At 50.2% G+C, this 22,682-nt stretch overlaps 1 protein-coding gene across 1 annotated transcript; it reads left to right on the forward strand.

Moving 5' to 3' along the window:
- The first annotated feature begins 244 nt into the window (after window positions 1-244).
- LOC143160343 (2-hydroxyacylsphingosine 1-beta-galactosyltransferase-like) lies at window positions 245-13,636 on the forward strand. Its single transcript, XM_076338064.1, has 6 exons — window positions 245-303; window positions 7,022-7,869; window positions 10,714-10,853; window positions 11,035-11,111; window positions 11,494-11,713; window positions 12,682-13,636. Exons 2-6 carry the CDS (start codon window positions 7,024-7,026, stop codon window positions 12,995-12,997), a joined length of 1,599 nt encoding a protein of 532 aa, XP_076194179.1. The 5' UTR covers window positions 245-303; window positions 7,022-7,023; the 3' UTR covers window positions 12,998-13,636.
- Window positions 13,637-22,682: the final 9,046 nt, after the last annotated feature.

Below are 22,682 nucleotides of genomic sequence, written 5' to 3' on the forward strand. Positions count from 1 at the left end.
AAGCGGGAGCTGCCAGGCGCTGCCTCCCTGCCTGCTCGGGCTGCCGGAGCGGCGGGGGCGGCTCTCCACGCTCCCCCTGCCGACCCTCTCGCCCTGCCTCCGTGCGGCCAAGCGCCGGGCTTGGCCCGGCCGGGCGGGGCGGCCCGTGGGTGCGGCCCGGGGGCTGGGGCTGCGCCGCCCGGCCCCGCCCCGCCCGCGCCCGCCGCCGGCCGGCCTGAAAGGGGAACGCGGGCGGGCGGCGGCTGCTCCTCTCCCACCGCCGCGCCGCGACTCGGGCCGCGCTCCCAGCGGGACTCGCTGCAGGTGGGTGCCGGCTTCGCTGCCGGCGGGGCAGGCGCGTCGAAGGGGTCCGGGTGCGGGGCGGGCGGTCCGAGAGGAGCCGGCACGGGAGCAGCTGCGGCCGGTGCTCCTCGGCTCTTGTCCCGCCGGGGCGGCTCTCGGCCCCGCGGGTCCGCGCTGCCTCCCTGTCGGGGCGCTCGCCGCGAGCCCTGGGGAGCGCCCCGCCGCCGCCGGTGCGAGCACGGCCAAGGGCCGCGGCGTCTGCCCCGCCGCCGGCCGTCCTGCCCGGCTGCCGTGCGAGGAGGAGGGTCCTTCCGCCCCCGGGCGCTCGCGGCGGCAGCGGGGTCGGTGGGCTGCGCAGACGGGTTGGCTCGGTGTGGGCTGTGGGTGCGGGAGATGGTAGCAGCCCCGGGCGCTGCACGGCTGCCGGTGGCGCTCCGGGTGAACGCTGAAGGGCTGGACTGAACTTTCTCAGCTAATGGCAGAGGCACCTGACTGCTCCTCTGCTGCTGGAAGGGAGAGAGGGAAACGGTTTGAGTTCCCAGCTGTCGGCTTGGCCCTGGCTCTGCCAGGACGCGTGTGTGAAACAGCCTGGGTAACTTCAACAGGGCTACTGAAGGGCACGAGTTAAGCATCTGCTTAACTGTGCAGGATCAGAGCCTTGGCACCTGAACAAATGTTCAAAGCACTTTTGTGTAACTTGCTTCATCTTCTTCAAGGAGATTAGATCTCAGGAGTGTCTTCCCTCTCCTGTTGTGCCTCCTCTTCCTATGCGTCCCTCCTCAACCCTTGTTTATGGCAGCTCGGCCAGATCTCATTCCTCTGGTGTGCTCAGAGCCGAGGAGCTGTTTGGTTTGGTTCTTTTTTTTTTTTTTTTTTTTTTTTTCACATGAGGGCGTCAATTGTTTTACTGAAGATAAGATACATCTCTAGCTTCTCTACTTCTGTAATTCTGTCAAATGTGATCAGACTTGTCTGTCAGGACTTTATCAATCCCCAGTTCTTCCTACACAAGGTTTCACAACCTTCTGGGGTGTTTAATGATTTCTTTTAATGTGGCGCTTCTCTGCAGAAAGAAGCTGAAATGACAGGGCAGTAAATGGAGGACTTTTCTTCCTCACCCCTGTTGACCACTCCTCTAAAGTTTGGTGTACTTGTATCTCTCCAGTTTTCTCTGCAGTCTCAAGAACTTGTTCAACTTGACTGTCATACAGGCATAACCCCTTCTTAAGACCAGAATGTGCACTGAACCGTCGTGTGCTCTCACCTCAAGGTCTATGGCTCACATAAGCATTTGGAAACGGCCCCAAGCTTTTCTGTCTCTTGCATCCAGGGATTACAAATATTGTTCTTAAGTGCTTCCGTGCTGCAGACCTGAGACCGCTCACAAGGAGCACAGCCTCACATCAGCTGCTTCTCTGTCTTGCAACCGTGTTGCAAGTGGGGGGAAAAGGCAGTCCGGAAGAACTCGCTGTTGCAGAGCACTGTGGTGTCACAAACCATCTCTGTCCCTTCCGGAAGACAACCGGGAAGCCTGTGGATACGGAGTGGGGGGAGTCTCGCTTACCACCCAGACAGATTTGATGTATGATGAGAGGCCAGGTGGGGAAGCAGATGTGTGGTGTTTGACACCATTCCCCAGCTCAAGTTCTTGGAGATGTGTGTAGTTTCAAATGCCTTGACAAGCTGAGATACAGATCTTTATTTCTTTTCTTGGTTGTTACGGACCAGTACTTTCTTTAGTACCATGATTCCTGGCTGTGACCTATGGACTGCCAACCTCCTGGTGGCCCGCAGATTCCCACCTTGCCTGTAGAGCTTCCTCCATAAAACTCCGATGGTCCAGGAAGGATGTTGAAGATGGCCCAAGGTCCCAAAGGTTTGGAATTGACTGGGGACTACATCAATCTTTGTCTAAAATGGATGAGGATGAGCAGAGCACTTCTGATGCCGCTGTGTGGAAGCAGTAGCACCCAGTGTGGTGCAAAGTATGCATTATTCTGATGCTGACCTGATCACTGCTGTGGTCATTCCCTTTGGTCTTTTGGGGATCTGGGCTTTCTTCATTCTCTGTGTTTCTTGTGGGCCACCATGAAGATGTCGAAAGAAAAATGCTAGAAAGGTACGCTGGTTTGAGCAGACCATCTGTGCACTATTCACTCTGTGTGCGAACAACATTTTAAAAAACTCAGGGCTGTAGGCTCCCTGGGGAGGCTTACATTTGAAGGGAAGGTTTTTTCCTTGCTCATTGTTTCCTACACTAAAATACTAATACTACTATTTGTATACTGTAAGACTAATATTAGTATACCATAATACTAATATTAGTATTTCAGTGTTAGTGTTATTTACCCAGGTGACTCTAGTGAAGCAGGAGTCTGTGATAATCCAAAACCAGAGCACAGAAGCCCACTAAGCACTGGGTTGGATGTGATTGATGGTTAGACTTCCCTGCTTCAACATAGGCTTTATTGAGTTTACTTTATACAGCATTGTATCTTCTAGGTTTTTACTAGAGATTTCCCTGGGCAGCTCCCGCTTGTAGTGCGACATCTTCCTGCAGCGGCAGAGTTGCTTTCAGAGCTGCATACCTGCCTGCTTGCATGGAGTTTTGGCTTCCATAAATTAGCCACAACTGGGTTGGCTGTCATCAACTTGATGGTAACAGATGGTCCTGTTTTTTCTGGATCATACCCAACAGATGAGGCAAACTTTGGTTTCTTATTCCAGGAAGAGTTTTGAGCATCCAAGTGAAGATGCCCTTTCCTTTTGGCTTCAAATGAATTGTGCTTCTTTGTTAATTCTTGAGAAGTTTACAGTGAAAACATTTCTTCTTACTGTGGGCAAGAGCTGGATGGAGACTAGGATACAGGAGGGGAAATAATTCAGCCCCATGGATATGGGCTTCCAAGTCCTAGGCAGGAACTAGGTAATACAAAATACTGGAGGAGAGGGAGAGATGTAAACGGCAAGGACCTTGCGCTGGAGTCTGTTCACCGCCCTGCCTTCATGGGCTTCTCTGCCTAGACTGCTCGCTGTCAGGGGTTTTAGTACTTCAACCTGATAACAGGCACCTGAATTAAAGAAACATCTATCTTTAGAGCTGTAGCTGTTCAGTTACTTCACTTAAGTTAAACTGGTGTAATCTTCCATTCATATCAAAATCATACCCTGTCAAATGTGTTAAATAGGGCAAATTCTCAGGGGGATTTCGGAGGGATATGTTCTCTCTGCTTCCTTTCTGCTGCCTCCCATTTCAATTTCAATGCTTTGCTGGGGCTTTGAAAGCAAACTCGCAGCAGCTGAGGGTGGCCGGGGATGCTGCTGCCTGCAGTGACGGTCACGTGAGGGCTTCCCCCTGCCCACCCCTCCTGCAGCAGGCTCTGGTCCTGGCTCTTACCGAGATCCCTGCCCTGCCCTGCATGCTGCAGCGGTGAAAGTTAAAGCCTCTGTGGCACTGGCTTTTTAATAGTTTTCTTGAACCCTGACTCCTGGCTGTTAGTGTTAATTGTGGTGTTAACGGGATTCCTCTGCGTAAATCAGTCAGTTGGCATGGCTTTACTGAGCGCATGTCATGAAAACAGGGAAGGGTATATTCTCTCTCTACAAGCCTTCTCCTTTCAGTGGCAGTGCTATTTCTTGCAATATTTATCTGATTTAGCCCCTAGCCCAGGACTTCAGACCGCAAATGAGGAGGTGGTTCTGTCTGCTCTGCTCTCGGATCTAGTGTGGGATCTGTCATTTACTTGGATTTTGCACCTCTGCTGAGGCGCAGGCTGTGAATTTGCCTCCCAGCAGAAACATGTTCCCGTGCCTAGCAGTTTGGAGGTTTCCATCAAAGACCACCCGTCTGCAGCCTGACAGTGGGTGCAGGCAACTGAGCTCCTGTAGCCAGAGGGCTGGGCTGCAGCCAGTGCCCCACGCTGCGGACAGAGCTGCACCGGCCACAGTACCCACCATTGCTGGAGGATCCTGCTGCAAAGCTCATGGGGCAGCTGTAGCTACATGTCCAGTCTTGGCAAGAGGTAAAGCGGGGAGGTGAGCAGGTGGATTTTGAGCCTTCCCTCATCTAGCCCTTGTGTGTATAAGATTTGGGTCTTCTCTCCTTTCCCCTTTGCTGTCAACCTGAGATCCTAACAGTGACTAGCTGCTGAACAAGGGATGGAGCCAGCAGAGTGCTGCCTTTTGAGCTGGTAGTTACGCCTTCATTATATCCCAGGAGCACTAAAAAGCAGGAATGTGCCTGGTTAAAAACCTGTCTGATGCATCCAGCACAGATCTAGGGCTGGAGCCGATTCCTTGGCCAGGCTACCTCTCTGGGCGTGGATAGAGCAGAGATTTGTGCTGGTGGCAAGAGCTGGGGTAGGAAAAAAGGTCCCTTCCTGCAGCCTGGCGTCTTCCCACCACTTAGGAAGATTTACAGCCTCTTCTGTGCCTGGGCAGGGACAAGGGATTCCTGAGCCAGCACCTTTAGGGATTGCTCCTGATGTTGGAAAGGATGAAGCAGCCAAGAGCAGTCTGCAAGTCTCCTGTGTCAGCATCTGTCCCTGGCCTCAGGGCTGAGATTGACACTTTACTTGTCATTTGGATTTTGGTAGCCCCCAGAGGGTCCCAGCAGAGCTGAGGGTCTCAGCAATGCCTGGCACGTCGGTCCATGGCAGGACACGGTCCTTGCTGAAGATGGGTGACAATTTTTCTTTAAATAACTATTCCTTTCACCTGCACTGTTTCTTCACCTTTTACTTGTTGCCCAATGAGAAAACACCCCACCCCACATATAAAACCACCTCTTCTGCTCTTCTCAGCACACTTATGACCCACCAGGTGCCCCAGGACAAGCCTATACCTGTTCCTGTCATGGAGCCTGTCCTGAGCTCCCTGCTGTGCTGGAGAAGGCCAGCAGTACGGGGCTGCCGTCCCTCCCTCTCTCCCTGGAAGCTGCATGCTCTCTGGATCTGCTACACAATGTCATAGCCAAATGCTTTGCCTCCCTTAGTGTTGAGCAGGACAAATCCCTTTTGGGCCTCTCAAGTAAGCTGAGAACCAGACCAGCTTCATGGGCTGTAGCTCCACAGTGGCCAGCGCTGCCAGCATGAGCCAAGCCTGCTCCTGCTGGCAGGGAGGCAGGATCCTGGGCAGATCCTTACTTTCCTTGCAGGGCTTCTGCTCTCTTCTCTCAAGGCCGTCACCTTTGTCTCCATCCTCCTGGAGCTTTTGCTCTGAGGGTCCAACCACTCCTTTAGTAGCTGCTAGCATTTCTCATGCTTCTCATCACTCCTGCAGGCACAGCCACCCAGCTGTCCCTGGGTGGGAAGGGTGGCAGTCCAAGCCCTTGTAGGAGTTGCCTTTGAAACTGAGGGGGGGTCTCAGCCAGCGGCTGCTCTGTTTCTTTCCCATGTCCTGTCCCCACATGGGACAGGAAAGCGATGTGGAGGGGAGTATGGCACTTTTACTCTCCCGTGTTGGCACCTCCACACGCTACCTCTGGCCAGAGATATCCAGCTGCTGAGGGGAGTCTGAAGATTGTATTTAGCAAGATCTTATCTGGGACTTTCTTTCCTGCCTCTTAATTGATTAAGCAATAGTGGAGAGGCTGGCAGAAAAATCTTGGACCAAATTCTGCTCTACCACATCCCTGCAGCCCCCCTGGGGCTTAGCGTGTGGGGCCATCCAAAATCCACTTGTAATTGTTCCTATTGTAACTTCTTCCCCCCACCCCCTTCCTAGCATGTCTGAACTGGGTCCTCAGGACACGGCTCTGCTTCTGACTGTTCCCAAATAATTATCTCGTAATTATTCTCCCAAAATAATGTAAGGTGTGGGTGAGGCGCGTTCACTTCCAGTGATGTAGCAACACCCCTTACACAACAGAAGTGCTGGGTGTTTCACCAAACTGGGAATGGGATGGCGGCCGTAGGAGTGTGACTAAGGGGCATCAGTGTGCCATGGGTATTGCACATTATCTCTGGGGCTGCTTTCTGGGTTTGCCTTCTTCCAGTGCATCAGTATCCTGGTACCTGCTTTCCCTTCCCAGCCCTTTCCCCAGAGCCTCCCCATCCTCCCACGGCTGATCCGTAGCGGAGCAGCTCTCCGTCCAGACACCTGCTGTGCTCTCTGGGATTGCGGTTCCTCTCGAAGGGTCCTGCTGTGACCTGGGCTTGCTCTCGCCCCGTTTGCGCTGAGCAAGGTGGCTCGCCAGCCTTGTGAGGGCCAAAGCCGGAGCGTGTCTCTTGGCATTCCCACTGGGCTCTGTGGGCCTCCCAGTGAGCTTGCACAGAAATCAAGGGCTTAGAGGGAACCAGCCATTCTGGCTGGGCAGAAATAGAAATGAAATCCAGCTGTGCTGGTTCTGTAGCGATAACTGGGGACTGAGCAGCGAGCGTCTCTGCTGGTGCTGTGACCCAGCAGAGCTCCTCCAGCGGCTCTCCCTCTCTAACTCTTGGCAAGTCAGTCTGCTAGTTTTTGAGCCTTAGGAGCACAGAGGAGAGGTTTTGAATTTCTGGAAAACTCCCCTGATACACCCTGATACCTGACTGTTTGGGGTTGATTTGGTTTTTTTTTTTTTGTGGCTTTTTTTGTTTAGTGGTGGTGGTGGTTGTTGTTTTCCAGTGATGAACTCCAGACTGCTCTCCTCTCCCAGCTCGTGAGTTTCTGGCTTGCAGCTACAATCCTGGTTGTTAGTTGCTCACGTACGTGACAGAGCATTTCATACTATATTAATGGCACGTTTCTTTCCTTGCAGTGATGAAGATGATGAAGGTGCTACTGTGCCCTGCTGCTCTTCTCTTCCTAATGGCTGCATTCACCCTGGAGTCATTTCACTGTGCCAAGGTGCTGATCATGCCCACCATAGTCTTTGACAGCCACTTGCGAGTCTTCATGAGAGTGGCAGAGGCACTGACTGACCGGGGCCATGACCCCGTGCTGCTACTTCATGAGGGTCGGGATGTGGAAACCTACCTGCCTGGCTTCCGTGTGCAGAGTTACTGGGGTATATTCAGCACAGAGAGTGCGGATGCCTGGGTGCAGGAGAAGATAAAGCGTGTCTTCCAAGGGAAGATGACATCTCTGGAGATGTTTTCCTTTTTGGAGAAGTACCTGGAAAACTGTGACCTGGTGCTGGGAAACTCTACCCTTCTGCAGAAACTCCAGCGTGAGCACTTTGACCTGCTGTTGGTGGACCCCAATGAGATGTGCGGCTTTATCCTGGCCCACATCCTCCGTGTCAAATATGCTGTGATCTCCACTGGTTTCTGGTTCCCAGCGGAGATTGGTGCCACTTCCCCCATTGCCTATGTCCCCGAGTTCAACTCCCTGATGACAGACAGGATGAGCTTCTTTGGTAGGACTTGGAACCTCCTAGTCTACATGATCACTCGTGTGGCTACAAAGCTGGTCATCCTGCCCAAGTTTGAACGTCTCATGGAGAAGCATAGGGTGGAGCCCAAGATATCCATGTTGGACCTTGTTCATGGAACTAGTCTCTTCTTCCTCTGTAACGATGTCGTGTTGGACTTTCCCCGTCCGACGCTCCCTCATGTTGTTTTCACAGGGGGCATCCTTGCCGAGCCTGCAAAGCCCCTTCCAGTGGTAAGTGCAGGAAAGCTTTGAGCTGTGATTGCACATTAACCTGGGGAGTTACTCAGTGCAAATCTTTTGAAGAACCTTGTAAATGCTCTGAAGCCCCAGGAGTCTGGAAAGCTGGTGTGGGTGGCGCTTGGTGCTTGGGTGCAGCAGGGAGACAGGGAACACTCAGGACTGTGGGGTTGCAGGGAAGATGTAGAATTAAGCTGTCCACCCTGAAGCAGGATTTGGCTTCACTGTCCATTTAAGATGGTGTGTGGAAGTCCTAAATTGGCAGTGTTGCCCCTGGGACTTGATCATGAGTAGTTTCTTTGTTCCTATACTTGAAGCAGAAATGGGAAGAACAATTAGTCTTCATTGCTTCATCAGTCATTTATGTCAATCCAGAATTTCCTCCTTAATCCTATTTCTCGCAGGGCATTTCTGCCCTTGAGCTTGTATTCTTAAGAACCCATAGGAGAGAGCTGTGTTTGTTCCCTCATCAAATTCAGTGTGGAATCCCAAAGCGTACAAAACTGAAGTGTGTCATCCCCTTTTTCTCAAGGTCCAGCCCTGAGGGAAAACTCCACAGGCATCCCAGAGGCTTTCTCTGGCCTGTACCTCACTATCCCCAGGGATAAGTTCAGAGGGACAAGCTCTTAAAACCTCCAGCTGAAGACAATATTGGAACAGAGCAGGACCTGTCTGCCATTCCTCCCATTGCCTTACCGCTTTTACGAACACTGGGGGGAAAAAGACCTGGATAATGACACTCGAGCAGTGATGTTGTCCTGGTGTCCTGAATAAGGGACTGAAATGGAGATAAGATTCAAGTTTCAAATTATTAGAGGCCTGTCAAGATCTCTGATGGCAGCTTTTATTGAGACGGTGGGTGCCAATGTTTTCTAGTTAAAAGGAAGAAGTGAGGTCAGGTCCTTTAGAATGGAAGTTCTCCAGATGTGTATGGCTGCACATCACCCTGTCCCATGTGGCACAGCATGCAGGTAATGCAACGCATGTAGGGTGCTCCAAAAGCTGTGTCAGAGAGCGGCTACCTCAGAGGTCTTGCAAAACACTGGCTTGGTCCATTCTGGCCGTGTACACACCTGCCTTATAAAGAAGGGAGTTGTTTGCTAGGGCATTACTCATGTGCTTCACAGCTTCCAGAACAGATCCCAGGGCGCCTAAGGGAAGAATGATGGAGATAAGTCCGGAGCCCTGCAGTGGGCGGTGGCTGTCGTGCTAGAAGGCAGGCATGTCTGTGTCCAGGTTACGGGATACCAGCAGAAGAGGGGGCCTCTGTACGTCTAGGAGTAGCTTAAGGAATCTCCCATCTGAACTGGAGCAGAGTTATATAATTAAGGTGTTTATTTCCTCATATTTGAAACACTATGATTGCGAATTCCTCTAATTAGGACTCGGTGAAATATAGATATGTATCTGAGAGATGGTGAGAACTTTTGGTGGTCAACCATGCTTCCCTAGTAACTTTCATGCTGTTTCTGAAAGTCAAATGTTAAGGCCCAATTATAATGGATAACGTAATCATCTGTTTTATGAGTCATCGTACTTTTATTTAGAAAAGTAAAATTAGCAGTTTCTTTTCTTTAGCAGTTTTAGCGGTTGTATTGCTCAAACGATGTGAAACTCAAGAGAATGGAGAAATCAAAATCCCTTAGTTGAAAAATTTTTGATTCTTGGTTGTTGGGTTGTTTTAGGGCTTTTTAAGCATTTCGGCAAGGATAGGTTTGAGTCCCTGAAGCATATAACAAAGGACAAATATCCCCAGAGAGTAACACTAAAATGTGCTTTGTAACTCTTCTGTACCATGATTCCCCAACCTGTAGACTACTACTAATAAGGTATTCTGAACTAATCATCCTATTTTTCTCCTTTAATAACAGGAAGAACTATTTTTTTGCCCTTCGTGTTCTTCTACGGTGTTTATTTCAAGGAAGTATTCATATTCAAAGACAGATTTTAGGAAACTTCCCGAAAATGCTCCTGTGATAGATAGGAAACTTGAAGCAGGACAGAATCCATAATGAGAAATAGGCTCAGCCCAGCCTGCCATAAAAGGGGATACTTGGTGTTTGCTCCACGGCAGCTGTGGTGGCTGATTTCTTCTCCCTGCAGCCTTCTGGTCCTTGAAAAAAGTACGGACTCTGTTCTAGATACACACCTGTTTATGTAGCATTACAGGTAGCCTCTAAATGGAGGACAGACAACTGTGGTTTTTGCTGGAGCTGTAGCTACCTCTCTGCCTAGTGACCAAAAAGTAAATCTGCTACCTGCAAGTAGCTATCAAGGATGGGTAGAAGTCTCCTGGCAAGATGGCAAAACCTTCTGCCACCTCCAGGAGCCTTCAACGTTGGAGAGTTTGTGGGGAATCTCCAGTGAGATGTTCCCGACTCTGCCTGCGTGATGTTTCATCCGTTGTATCAGCCTACAGCTAGAGACCTTGACAGGCCTCCTGCCTTAGTGGTGATGGAAAATAGCCTTCCTCTTTTTACTCCAATTTCCTTCTCTGCTCTGGCTGCTCCTGTGTGGGCCTTATGTTTTCAGAGCCCTCCTTGCCAAAAAGTAATTGCGTTACCTCCAAAGCAGGAGGTAATGCTATGAAATGCAAGTTTTGGATACCTCCCTGCAGAGCTCCCAAGCCCAGCAGGTGCTTAAGTAACTTCTGCCTGGCTGGGTGCAGAAATCACAGCGGTTTTAGAGTTCGTTGTCTGGTGAAAACCACGTAGCTTTGTGCTCCCGGTGGATTTGGCTTCATCCTCTCCGTAGACAACTTTCTACTGGCAGAGGCAACAGTGGGAAGGGCCTTTCTCCAATAAGACTTCAAGGCACCTGTGTGTGTTTTGCCTGCAGGGTCTGCGTCTCTGGGTGGAAGCAGCAGATGCGGGTGTTGTTGTTGTCTCCTTTGGCATCGGCATCCGAGCTCTTCCGAGCAATTTGGTGGAGAAGATGGCTGGCGCGTTCGCTCGCCTCCCACAGAGGGTGGTGTGGAGGTGAGGAGGGAATGGGACTCCTCTTAACTCGAGTTGGATGGAAATCGATGTCAAGGGGTGATTCATCTCAAAACACAGAATTTGCTTTCCATCTCTTGATCTGATTGAATTTATAATTGTTTTCTGTGTGTTTCTTTCCCCCCCCTTTTTTTCCCCCCCCTTCCTTTCTCTTCTCCCACAGATACTTTGGGCAGAAGCCAAGAAACCTGGGTGAGAATACGCTGATGATGGGGTGGCTGCCCCAGAACGACCTGCTAGGTAAGGCTGGGCTCTGTGTGTGTGTGTGTGCTGCTAGCAACATCCCTGGAGTTTAGCCCAAACCACAGCAAAGGCATACAAGGACAACAGCACCTGTGTGGGTCTCAGTCTGTTGCTTGTTGCGAGTCTGATCTATACAAAACATGGTCCTCACCTAACACCTGCTTGAAGCTGCATCTTGGCCCCCATATCTCTCCTCCAGGCACTACTCGGCAAGTTTTGGGCTTCCAAAAGCCAGGTGTGTTCCCAAAGAGTAACATCCTCTCTGCTCAGCATGCCTGGTTTTCCCCAAACATACATCAACACTGTGTGTTGAGGAAGCCACCGGTAGCCCTGTTTCAGCATGGAAGGCACTGACCTGCTGCCATTTCTTTGCCTGCAGGCCATCCCAACGTGAAAGCCTTCGTCAGCCACTGCGGGATGAACGGTGTATTTGAGGCAATTTATCACGGTGTGCCAGTGGTGGGATTTCCTTTCTACGGGGACCAGTTTGACATCATGACCAGAGTGCAGGCGAAGGGCATGGGTATCCTCATGGACTGGAGCAGAGTAAAAGAAGAGGATCTTTACCAGGCTGTCGTCACAGTTATCTCTGATCCCAGGTGAGGCGTCCAAAAGCATCGAACTCTTCGTTGGTGCAGGCTGTATGTAGGAACCAGCGTGTCTTTGTGTTGTCCCCTACACAGCCTGTGGTGGCTTCTGGACCAAGCAGAGCTGCAAGCATTGCTCAGCTGGCCAGACGTATTAGTGCCTCGAAATCCTGAGATGCGTCCAGGAGGAGATACTCCACCATTTGCTGTCAGAGAGTGTGATCTAGTCCTGTTTGGCTCTGACTGTAGTTTTCTTAGAAAGCTTTATGAGATGCTGAGGCACAAACCTCTTCTCCTTTTAACGCCAGCCTGTCATTAGGGAGAGTGAGATCACAACCTCACCTTGGGATCTCCCTGGCCTTGTCCAAACAGCTTCCTGTAGAAACAGTTAGCGCAGAGAGTGGACTGCAGGTAATGCTCCATCTGTTCCTTCTGACAGCCGGATGCTCTGCCCTTTCCTAGATCTGCTGCAGTACAGTGATGCTTCCCAACAGGACCCATGCAACTGCTGGTGGTTGAAATGCTGTCCGAGAGCTTTATTTTTTCGTTCGTTTGGCTTGGTTTTGTTAGCTATTAGGAGCTCTCAACTGCTAACCTCCAGTGTCAGCTGTTAAGGTGTTGTCACTCAGTACCTTGAAGGATTTGGCCAATCATCAAGCGAGCGACTGTTGCTTGATGCTGAGTGAGGTCTTTGGGTGCAGACTCCCCTCAGAAAGCAACAATCCACATGAACCCACTGAGCAGGGACTTGGGAGCTGAACTGCCAGTCTTGTTAACAAAACACAAAGTAAATGCGCTCTGGCTTGGGCTGCCATGGCTAGTGATTGCCATCAGAGTGGCTTTCAGAGGTAGATAGGACGAGAATTGTGGAAGGAATTTGCCACTCTCCCAAGGTATCATTTGGGACTTGACACCTCAGACCACTTCTCAGCTATGAAGCTCCTGTCAGAAGGATAACTTCTTGTCTTCTTACCTTGCAGCTACAGAAAAGCAGCCAAGCTCATCTCAGCTCTGCACCTGGACAGACCAATGCATGCTCTCAACAGGACAGTGTACTGGCTGGAGTACATCCTTCGTCACGATGGGGCACCGTATCTTCGCCCTGCTGTCTACGACCTCTCCTTATACGAGTACTTCTGCCTGGACATCTTGGCTCTTCTCTTGCTGTGTCTGGCCAGTATTGGATTCGTCCTCTACAAATCTGTGGTGTGGTGCAGAAGGAAGGGGGCCAGCCCTGTGTATCAGAACGGCAATTGCATGAAAGGCCACTTCACAGAAGCAAAGAAATTGCAGTAGTGGCTCAGCATGTTCCAGGACACATCCTGTCACTGTGAAACGAACTGCTGCTGTGCCACGAAATGTATGGCGCGCAGGCACGGAGAGAGGTGAAAGATCAGCAGGTCTGGATGAGAAGAGGATGGGGAGGGAGGAGTATTGCAAAGTCCTGCGTGCACACCTCTGTGTACAGCACCTGTGGGCGGGGGCGCGAATTCAGGCATGGGTGGAAGCACTTGGCCAGGGTGCTGGGAATGGGGCATGGGTAGGTAGACTTCCAGGGAGGACTGCGAGTTGTTCCCTTTTTATTGCACGTTGGTTTAGATGCTGGTGTTGCTCTTCTGGCTTTTTGGATCTCCGTGGGGGCTCTGGAGGTAGGAATAGCATTTCATGTGTGGCAGACACCGTTTCTCCTCTTCCTTGTTACCAAGAGCCCCAGGAGTCAGGATTCCTTTATGTGCAGGTGAGGACCTGCAGTAGAGCTGTGGACAGGGAAGGGCTCTGAAAGTATTGGCTACAAGAGAATGAAATTGGTCTGTTTTAAGTTCTGTGGGTAAATATTGTCCTTCCTGCCTCCATCAACCCTCTGCAATCCTGTTTGTGTTTGAGCTAAATTATTATTATTTTTTTTTTAAATAAAGTTATATTCTTTCCCCTGTGTGGCAGTTCTCTCAGGATGTTGTTCAAGCAAGATTAAAGTGCTTTTTCTTCTTGTCACTGCTGCTAAGGTCTCCATGTACCTCTGGATCCCTACAAACCTCTGTCAGCAACTCGTTTTGGTCTTCCCGCAGGGTTTCAGGCAGTGCCTTCCCTCCTCTGCCAGCACGTGACACACCCATGCCCATGGAGCCTCCAAACCTGTGATAAAAGAAGAATTTGGAACAGATGCAAGTGTCAGGACCACAGGAAGAGCAGTCAGTAGCTTGGAGAGCTGGTCATAGGCAATGGGCCATACAGCTCATTTATAGAAACAACAAGCTCTGCTCTTTCTGAAGAAAACAGAAATGCCTGCTCATTTCAACGTGAACAGGCATGCTGTTGCCCCACTTGGGGCCATGGTATGGAGCGATACCCATGTGTTTCTACTCAACCTGGGCTCTAAGGCAAATCCATGCTTGGGTGCAGTTGCACAACCCACCCGCAGCATTGGCTGATGGTCCAACTGGTGATGCCCCATGCCAAGAACTGAGGGCTGTGCTCCATGCTTTCAGCTGGGGCCATCACAAGCTGCAGAGTAACCTCATTGCCACGGCTGCCCTTGCTGGTGTTTCCAGGCTCTGCTCTTGCTTGCTATTGCACGTGTTTCTCTTTCCAGATGAAAGGCGTGTTGCCATGTGCAACCTAGCGAACAGCGGTTTGGCTGGGCTCCTGGGATGCTCTGGATTGGGACAGTGCCCAGCTCTGACTGGGTGGCTCCTCTGAGGCTCAACAGTGCTGCCTTTCCTCCCCAACCCTCAGCTTGCAGAGGGGCTGCAGTGAAGAAGGCTTTGGACAAGAATCTCATTTGCATCGAGGACAGATGAGAAGAGCCCGTAGACCTAAGCTGGGACCTGTAACTATCCCATGGCAGAAGTTGCTCTTCCTGGAGTTTCTTGCTGCCTCCTGAGATGCCCAAGCCTGACTATGGTCAGTGGGCATGGCAACCCATTGGTCTTGCTCTGTAGCAGTCCCATGTGGCTTTGTGCCCTCTCAGCTGAGTATGTGGAGTCTAATTGTCCCCAGTGGGGGATGGGGGGGAGATTGGAGCAAGGTGAACTGCTAACAGATAGTAGGGGGAAAGGAGGGGTTGTAGATAAGTGGTAGAAACACTGGCCACCTGGCACCTTTCTGCCTGAGAGTTGAAATTTAAAAGTTAATGGAGTTTGGGTGTGGGGGTTTTTTTTGGGGGGGAAGATATTGGCACAAGTCTTGCAGCATGCCTGCCCGTTGCCAGTTGCACTATGGTGGCTTTGTGGTCATCTCCTAGCAGATGAGTGTGGACAAGGGGGTGGAGGTGGGGCATTTTGCTCAGTTCTTTGTCATCTCTGGGGTGGAAGAGGGAGGTCATTACTGCTGCCTACGTGAGAGTTTGGCTATTTAGATTAGGCTGAATATAGCAAGCGAGTTGGGAAGCTTGTGGCTTGGTGAAAGCGTTGGATTGCTTTGAACTTAAAGAGAAGAAAAAAGAGCGAGAGGACAAATGCACCATGTCTGCAAACTGATGCCTCAGCAGAGAGGCTTGTCTCCATCTCCCACAGCCCAGCTGTATAGCAAAACACACTAGAGGTGAGGGGCTGCTTCAGTTTGGCTGTGCCCCACAGCAGTCATCTCTGGCCTTGGAAGAGCTGCAGGAGAGGGTACCAGCATCAGCCTTGCCCAGCGAAATCCTCCAGGTCATATGCGGATCACCAGTGCTGGCACTGCAGAGGAAATGGGCACCATAGCCTGATGGGGCCAGAGACCTGCATGTTGTTTTGCTTGCAAGTAAAAGAGCAGAGAGAAATGTTTGAGACCCAAGGAGCCTGTGCAGGCTTATGAAGATGTGAGTCTATTTTCCGGCTTACTGAGGATGCTGCCTTCTTGCTGTTCACAGTTTCAGAAAGAAGTTCAAGCTCAAGTTAACTCCTTGAGCTTTTCATGACTACTTTCACTTCCAAATGTATAGCAGAGTTAGGAGGCATGTCTATCCAGGGAGTCAAAATATATGTAGTGTATTAAAAAATGATTCAACAATTTGGTGAGAACTACTTTTAATGGAGTAAAGCACAAACCTGCCCAAGGATCCTGTGAGTAAGAAGCGGACATTCAAAAAGCATCCCTGAAGTGAAAAGAGTCTTCCCCAGGAAGGGCTGCGTACAGGCTTAGAAACTGTCAGGATCCATTCTTTGAGTTCTGGGGGGTGGGGGGTGGGTCTGGAAGTATTTGGATATACTCATTAAAGATGAGGGCTCCTCTAGCTTTTCCAGCTTTATTCCCATCCTCTGTAAATCTTCTCTCTCCCTATTAAACGCATAGCTTTCTTTACTTTTCTCCTTGTTATTCTTTCAGTATTGAATACCGAAGAAAAAGTATAACAAAGCCTTAAGCTAGTTATTAAGTTCTCTTATGAATAATGAGTAGCCTGTCGCACACATTAAAAGCCTTGGTGGGGGAAGGGATGGAGGTGAGCTTTATTCTTCAGGCAGCTCTGCCTTCAGCTTGGTATCCGACCTCTGGGCATGGTGCCTCTCGGATACGGTGTGCCCTCCCTTGTCACAGGCACTGAGGCGGGCAGGTAGGGCTGTGGCATAACTTAGGAAACTAAAATCGTGGTTCATGAGGCAGCAAGCAGGAAACAATCCTTCTTTTTTTTTTTTTTTTTTTTCCCTCTTCTGTTCTCCCCTCAAGGAAAAGTAGGACATGAGTCAATACTTTTCGGAGGGCCGAAGAAGCCTCACCCAGGAGCTGCAACCCCAGTTGAGCCCTGGGCAGTGCAAAGCTGCCTTCTGCCTCTCCGTCTTGCTCTTGGCAAGGCATGGGGGAGCCTGAGCAGGGTGCCGAAACATCAGCAGTCTTGCAACTGCGTGCAAAACTCCCTGTGAGGGCCCCGAGTGGCTCTGCGGGCAGGAAGGCATTCGGGGCGCTTGTGAGCCAGCTTTTCAGGTTTGCCCAGCTCCGGCAGCTCCTCACAAACCTGCTCAACGCATGAGGCATGGCAGCCCTGCGAGCGGGAGCCGTCCCAGCGTTTGAGACACCCTGGGTTTGCAAATGAGTGTGTTTTCCAGGTGATGGCCATGCAGCTCTGCCCAAACCCTGGGCTGGGGGCAGCACCTTTGCTGGGAGCAGCTCCTTGCTGGTGACCGGGAAGGGGTGAAGCCACGTGCTCACACCGCTCCTGTTGCAACCACTCTCTTAGGCCAGCATCAGTGGCCGTACCACTGCTGGAGCACACAGGAGGGCCTGGCACTGCCTCAAATGCTGCTCTCCTGCAGGACTTTGCAAACAGCTAATAAGCTACTGCTGCTTCATCCCCAGTGCTTTTGTATGTGGGAGGGTCCTCACGTGTCCCCCTGGCAGCATCCCTACCGGAGAGCCTGTTCATGGGCTACAGCAGGGCCACGTCAGCTCCGCAACTGGTTTTACTAGCCTGGTAAGGTGGTGGCATCAAACTGTGTCAACAAAATTTAGCTAATAAAGAGGAGCTGTCTCCCTCTGCAGGCGAGTGTGAAATCGCTCCAGCTGTGAGAGGAAAGCCTCGAGGAGGACGGGCTCCTTGAAGACAATGATTTTGACTCACGCCACCATTAAATGACAGTGAGCACAGAGCACCTCCATGCCAGGAAACCCTTCTCTTTGACTCATGCAGGGACCTGTGCATGGCTCAGCCCCAGCCACTCGCCCCCAACGGGAGGGCTCTGCCCCTGGACCTCTCCCTCGTGGCCTCCATGCACCTCTTCGATGCTCTTGAGATCGTGGGCAATGCCTTCCTCTGATGCTTCCATGTTGCAAATACTTCCCACAGAGGAAGGAAATGAGCCCAAGTTCTGTTGGTGTCCACTCCCCAGCAGTGGCCATTTGCCATCAAGACGGCTGTTGGAGCGGGCAAGTCCCCCTGTCCCCACAGGGACCTCCCTGGGGCTGTGTCATGGCAGGTGGAGCTGTACAGCAGGGCTTTCTCCTGATACCTATAACCACCCCTGTTCCCGGGAGCAGGGAATTATCAGATTGGTGCAAAGGTCCCAACCCTGATTTATTTGAGGAAGGAGGTTTCCTTTGAGGGACGAGCTGTATTTCAGTGGTGGGGATTACGTGGCTCGCCAGCTGTGTTGCAGGGGCCGGAGTGTGGTGTCAGTCCAAAGGGCAACACACGGGAAGGGATATTCCAAAGTAAAGCACCGCTTTCCCCAACATCAGTTTGCAGATCGCTATTCCTCGTTCCTGGCAGAGAAAAGCCAGCTGCTAAGCTTGGCACGAGTTCCCAGCCAGGTGCATAAGGGACAATGTGACACAAGCCACCAGCGGTACCCGACAGGAGTACTCCCACTGTCCCGCCTAGGCAGTGGTGTCAGGCAGGGATGGGAGATGGAGGCGAGCTGCAGAGCAGCAGCAGGCATGGTGGCACAGGGGTGCTCCTCTGCGGTTGGCTTACAGCAAAAGCCTGCTCGGTCACACTGTGCGGGGACCCTGCAACAGCAGGTCCTCAGGTGGTCTGTGCCCTCTCCTGGTACTGGAAGTGAGAGAAATTCCATCTGCAAACAGGGCGAAACTTTTGGACAGTGAGGTGATGAATTTTTGGCAGGCTTTAGTGGATGCACTGACACTTTGGGGCTTGTAAATCAGATTTGGTGCCTTTCAGAGAGGAGAGATGTAGCATAAACTACAGGTCACAACGTGCATCATCCTATGGGGGATATGTGAATGGGCTACTCCTTGTTGGGGTGCAGGAAGGACCAGCTGCTCTGCGAAGCTCAGGGAGCCCAGTTGTGATGGCAAGGTCAGCGGGGCAGCACCTCCTTGCCAGGGCCAGCCAAACTGCAGGATGGGGGAAGCTCATGCAGGGCCCTGACACTCATAGCAGCCCCTGCTTGTCTGGAGAGCAAAGGAAGCGAGTCCTGAAGGCAGTGCAATGGAAAGCAGCTGTTCTCGTGGGCGCTCAGGCAAGGCATGATCTCAAACAACAGAAAGACCCGTGGTCCCTCCCAAGCTGTGCTTTGGGAGGGCTCCCCAAAGGCTTGCAAATACCAGGGAGACATTACACACACCACGGGTGCTCCCGCACCACCCAGCCAGCTGGGAGCTGGGCACCGTGCCTTTCAGGACAGCTGAGGGCAGCCAATTGCTCCTAAAGGCTGGCAGATCTATTGGGGTTCAGGAAGCTCCTCCTTCCTCGCTCAGCCTCTTCCCTCTTGCTCAGGGACTTCTGCTGGGTAAGATGCCTCTCACCCTCTAGCTGAGCCTGTTTACCCCCATCAGGGCCACTCTACCTGCTGCTATAAAAGACTCCAGGTGTGATGCAGCTGGGGCTAGTTTCTTCTCAGCTTCTCACAGCTACCCTTGGTGGTGTCTGTAGCAGTAATGGCTGTGTAGCAATTTTCTTAAGGAAAACTTTTGAATTACTATTTAATAATAAATTTGTACCAGTGCTATGGTAGCGATGCTGTTGACTAACCTAATCCGTATCTCCTTTGAATTCAGTTATACGTGTTCTTGTAAGGCAAGCTCTTCTGAGATCAAACCATGTGCTGACGTAAAACTCGGCAATCTCAGTAAAGAGTTTTGCAGAGTTGAGTTTTCTTCTGTTATTGGTAATCCTGGAAGACCAGAGTGATCCTGCTTGATTGTGAAGAGGTGAGTGTGCTCAAAGTGGTATGTAGAACCATTTAGCAGTAGTTCAAAGGAAACAAGATGACTTTTTGTTTTTATGAAATCCGAGAGAACAAGGAAGCTTGGAGGAGTTACTGAAAACAGAATAGTAGCATTCATGACGGTAAGGACAGCCCCATATATCTAATGTCTGCTCTTAGAAAAGTATGATAGAAGAAGAATAGCTAAACCATTATTGAAAGCAACACAGATTAACCTGTGTATCTTGCCAAAAAAGAGAAAAAAAAAAAATAGAAACAACATTACATGCTCTGCAAGTGGTAAACTCAGTGTTATTATCCCAATGATATGAGTTCAACAGAGGCTTTGGCTGGAGTTAAACTTCAGTGCCCTTCGTGCAAAGCTTCGGGTGAGGTGATCTATCAATTCAAGCCGTGGTAATGCTGGATTTTGGACTCTAGGCAGAGAAACATTAATGGCTGTGCCCTGAACCCACCACTGAAGTGCATGGACTGCTATCAAGGCCAGTCTTTCTAAAATCTAAACTAACTGGGAAGAAGAGTTGAATGGTTAATTATTTTCATTAAAACTAAACTGGCAAGAAGCTAAGGGCCTCAGCAAGAACAAAAGACAGAGATTGGTAAAAGGTGATCTTAAAAACTAATTGCTTTGCTCTCTTTTCTCTTGCACTTGGCCCCTGGATCGGCAGTGAGGGATGGTGCTAAAGACATATTTTGGCAAGAGATGAAGGAATGAAGCTGAGACTAACTATGGGTAGTAAAAAATTGGCTGAATTAAGATCAGGCCTGGAGGCATCTCAGAGGAAGTCTGAAATAATTAATTGTAAGCGGCATGGCTGGGGTGGGAAGTTACAAGTAGCACAGGGCTGGAGCCAGCGGGGAGGAGAGCCCTTCAAGCCACGCGTGAGCCTGCGTGCTGTGCTGCTGCCGCTGCCCTCCACTGCCCGCAACTGCGTAACAGTAAAAATATCCCCCCTTCTTGTCCCAGGTCTGGCTGAGGTGGCCTTCAGGGCCATGTTCTTGTTTCAGAAGAAACATGTTTTTATAATACCCCCACGTCCAGACCTGTGTGCATTCCCTCAGGCCTCGGCTCTGGATGCAAAGCTGCTTTATCATTCAGCCTTAGCTCCTCTGAGTCAAATGGGCCATCATTTTCCCGCCTGTAGTTTGGGTTAGGAAGTAGGGAGGACTTGAAGAAACAACTGCAGACCTTTTGGGCAGCACGCAGATACCTTTCACAGTCCAGTGTTTGGATTGCAACCAATCCACAGTTTGTCAGGACTGCCCAGCAGCAAATGGAGCACCTATATTGTAAGAAGAGGTTGAGTCCGATCAGGGAAGTTGTATTAGAGTAAGCCTTGCACCTAATAGGTTCAAAAAAACCCCAGATGTCAAACCAAAGGCTTGAAGACTGTCCTCCTTTGCAGGTCACCCCTTGCCAACCAAGGAACCCTCTGACTGTAACAGTTCAGTGCCAGATGAAGGAAAGTGGGTTCTCATTAGCAGGACTTTCCAAAGACATTTCACGAGGGGTTCTCCAAAAAGCTGCAAAAAAGAAGGCAAGTAGCTGGCGGTGGCGAGCAAAGCTTTACCAGGGATCAAAATAGTCCCCGAGACAGAATCAAGTAGGGTGAATGCTGATTATTTTATTTTATTTTATTTTTGTGAAAAGGCAGAAACGAGCACTTTCTGCTCTGGTTACAGGAATAGCATTTTAGTCCCACTTCTGTAGCCAGTGGGTTTTACAAAGCAACGTGCTGAACTTTCATTTTGCTCTCTCAACTTTGCCTGGGATTGGCAAATAGACCAAGACTCTGCAGCCTTGATAGACTTCATCTGGAGGAAAGACATGAAGTTTTGTGTGTGCCTGGTGTTGCTGTAACTACTACTAACGGCAAGTGCAGGTGACTTCATTGGGCTTTGGAGCAGGAGAATGATGAAGTGGAGAAGGGCCGCCATAGAGCCATTGGCAAGGTCTGGCTGTGTGAATGACTCTGGGCACAATCTGTTTGGCTTCGCAAAGGGGAAGGTGCTTTGTATGTTTGAGAATGTATGGTAGAGAGCTCTTACACGCTGTAACCAACATAGGCAACAACTCACGATGACAATTTGGTTAATGCAATGATGTTGTTATTGTGCTGTGGTTTATTTTACTCTTGTTTAAAGCACCGAACCTGTTCTGGCTGAGAAATTCTGAGCGTTGTTTTGTACAAAGTCTCTCTTTAACGAACAGTTCAGAAAACACAAATAGGTACAGGCATGAATGCCTATAGATGTTTTTTAAACTCAGCCTGAGCTTTGAGACTTCTGTGATAAAGATGTAGCTGATCAGCTTGTTTAAAGGACACCTTCGATCTTAATCAGAAGTCCTTCAATAGGATTTTCGTACATGTATTTGTTCAAGAACTTGTTAGGTAGACAGACTGGTCTCCTTCAGCCTCTGAATTTTCAGCTGTGAAAACAGCTGATGAATTGATTAATTAAATTGACAAATTCTCTACCAACCTCAGGTTCTCCCGTTTCTGCATGTGTATTCAACTGTTGTTTTCAGAACAAAGTTTGAAGACGTAACAACGCTAGGCAAAATCCCAGCTGCTCACTTAGTGCACTTGTCTTCTTCACCGTTTCCAAAAACCAGTTGGCCTACTTACAGGCTTCAAAGAACAAAAGGTTTTGTAAATGGTACATGCTACCACAAAGCCAACAATAAAGCTCCTTAGAGGTGATTTCCACCATTGGTGTTTCACATGGGATTTGTAACCCGTAGCTTAGAGCTGTGATAGCATTCATCCAAAGGGTGATTGCAGATTGTGACATCTTTGTCATAATAGCTCTTGATGTCACCATCATTTTGTTTAACCCTTAGGACATTAGCTACCCTTTATGTTATTTTCTCTTTGGAGATGTTTCACAGTGGTAAGAGCAACTAGGTCAGAGAGCAAGATATAACTTGGTGCACTAGTAAGGACTCCAAGTAGTCCCTTCTGAGAGTCCTCATCCTCCCATTTAGTGGGTCTGCTTTGGTTTTGTCCTGTTGGGAAACACTGTCTTGCCTGGCAGGGGGAAGGCCGTCCCGTCCAGCGTGTTCCCCAGAAGCAATCTTTTAGAGTACATATGCATCAAGGAGATAACACTTTGGCTAGCTCCATGCAAAATTGTTCTAAAATGTCCAACTTTCTCGATCATCATACACATCCTTCAGAAGGACCATGCCAAAACACTGTACAGATGTGAGGGCTGTTTCTTACGGCTGTATCTTGCCAGGGTAAAGAAGAGACATTATTGCTGAGCTGTGTCTCTTAATGACTGCCAGTCAAACGCCATTCGGGGAGCTGCAAGGAAGGACTAGTTCCTCTGGTACTGTGAAGAATTTGAACCTAAACTGTTTGTATCAGCCTATTTGG

The sequence above is a fragment of the Aptenodytes patagonicus genome, chromosome 5 (genome assembly GCF_965638725.1).
Source record: "Aptenodytes patagonicus chromosome 5, bAptPat1.pri.cur, whole genome shotgun sequence".
In the NCBI taxonomy this organism is placed as follows: domain Eukaryota; kingdom Metazoa; phylum Chordata; class Aves; order Sphenisciformes; family Spheniscidae; genus Aptenodytes; species Aptenodytes patagonicus.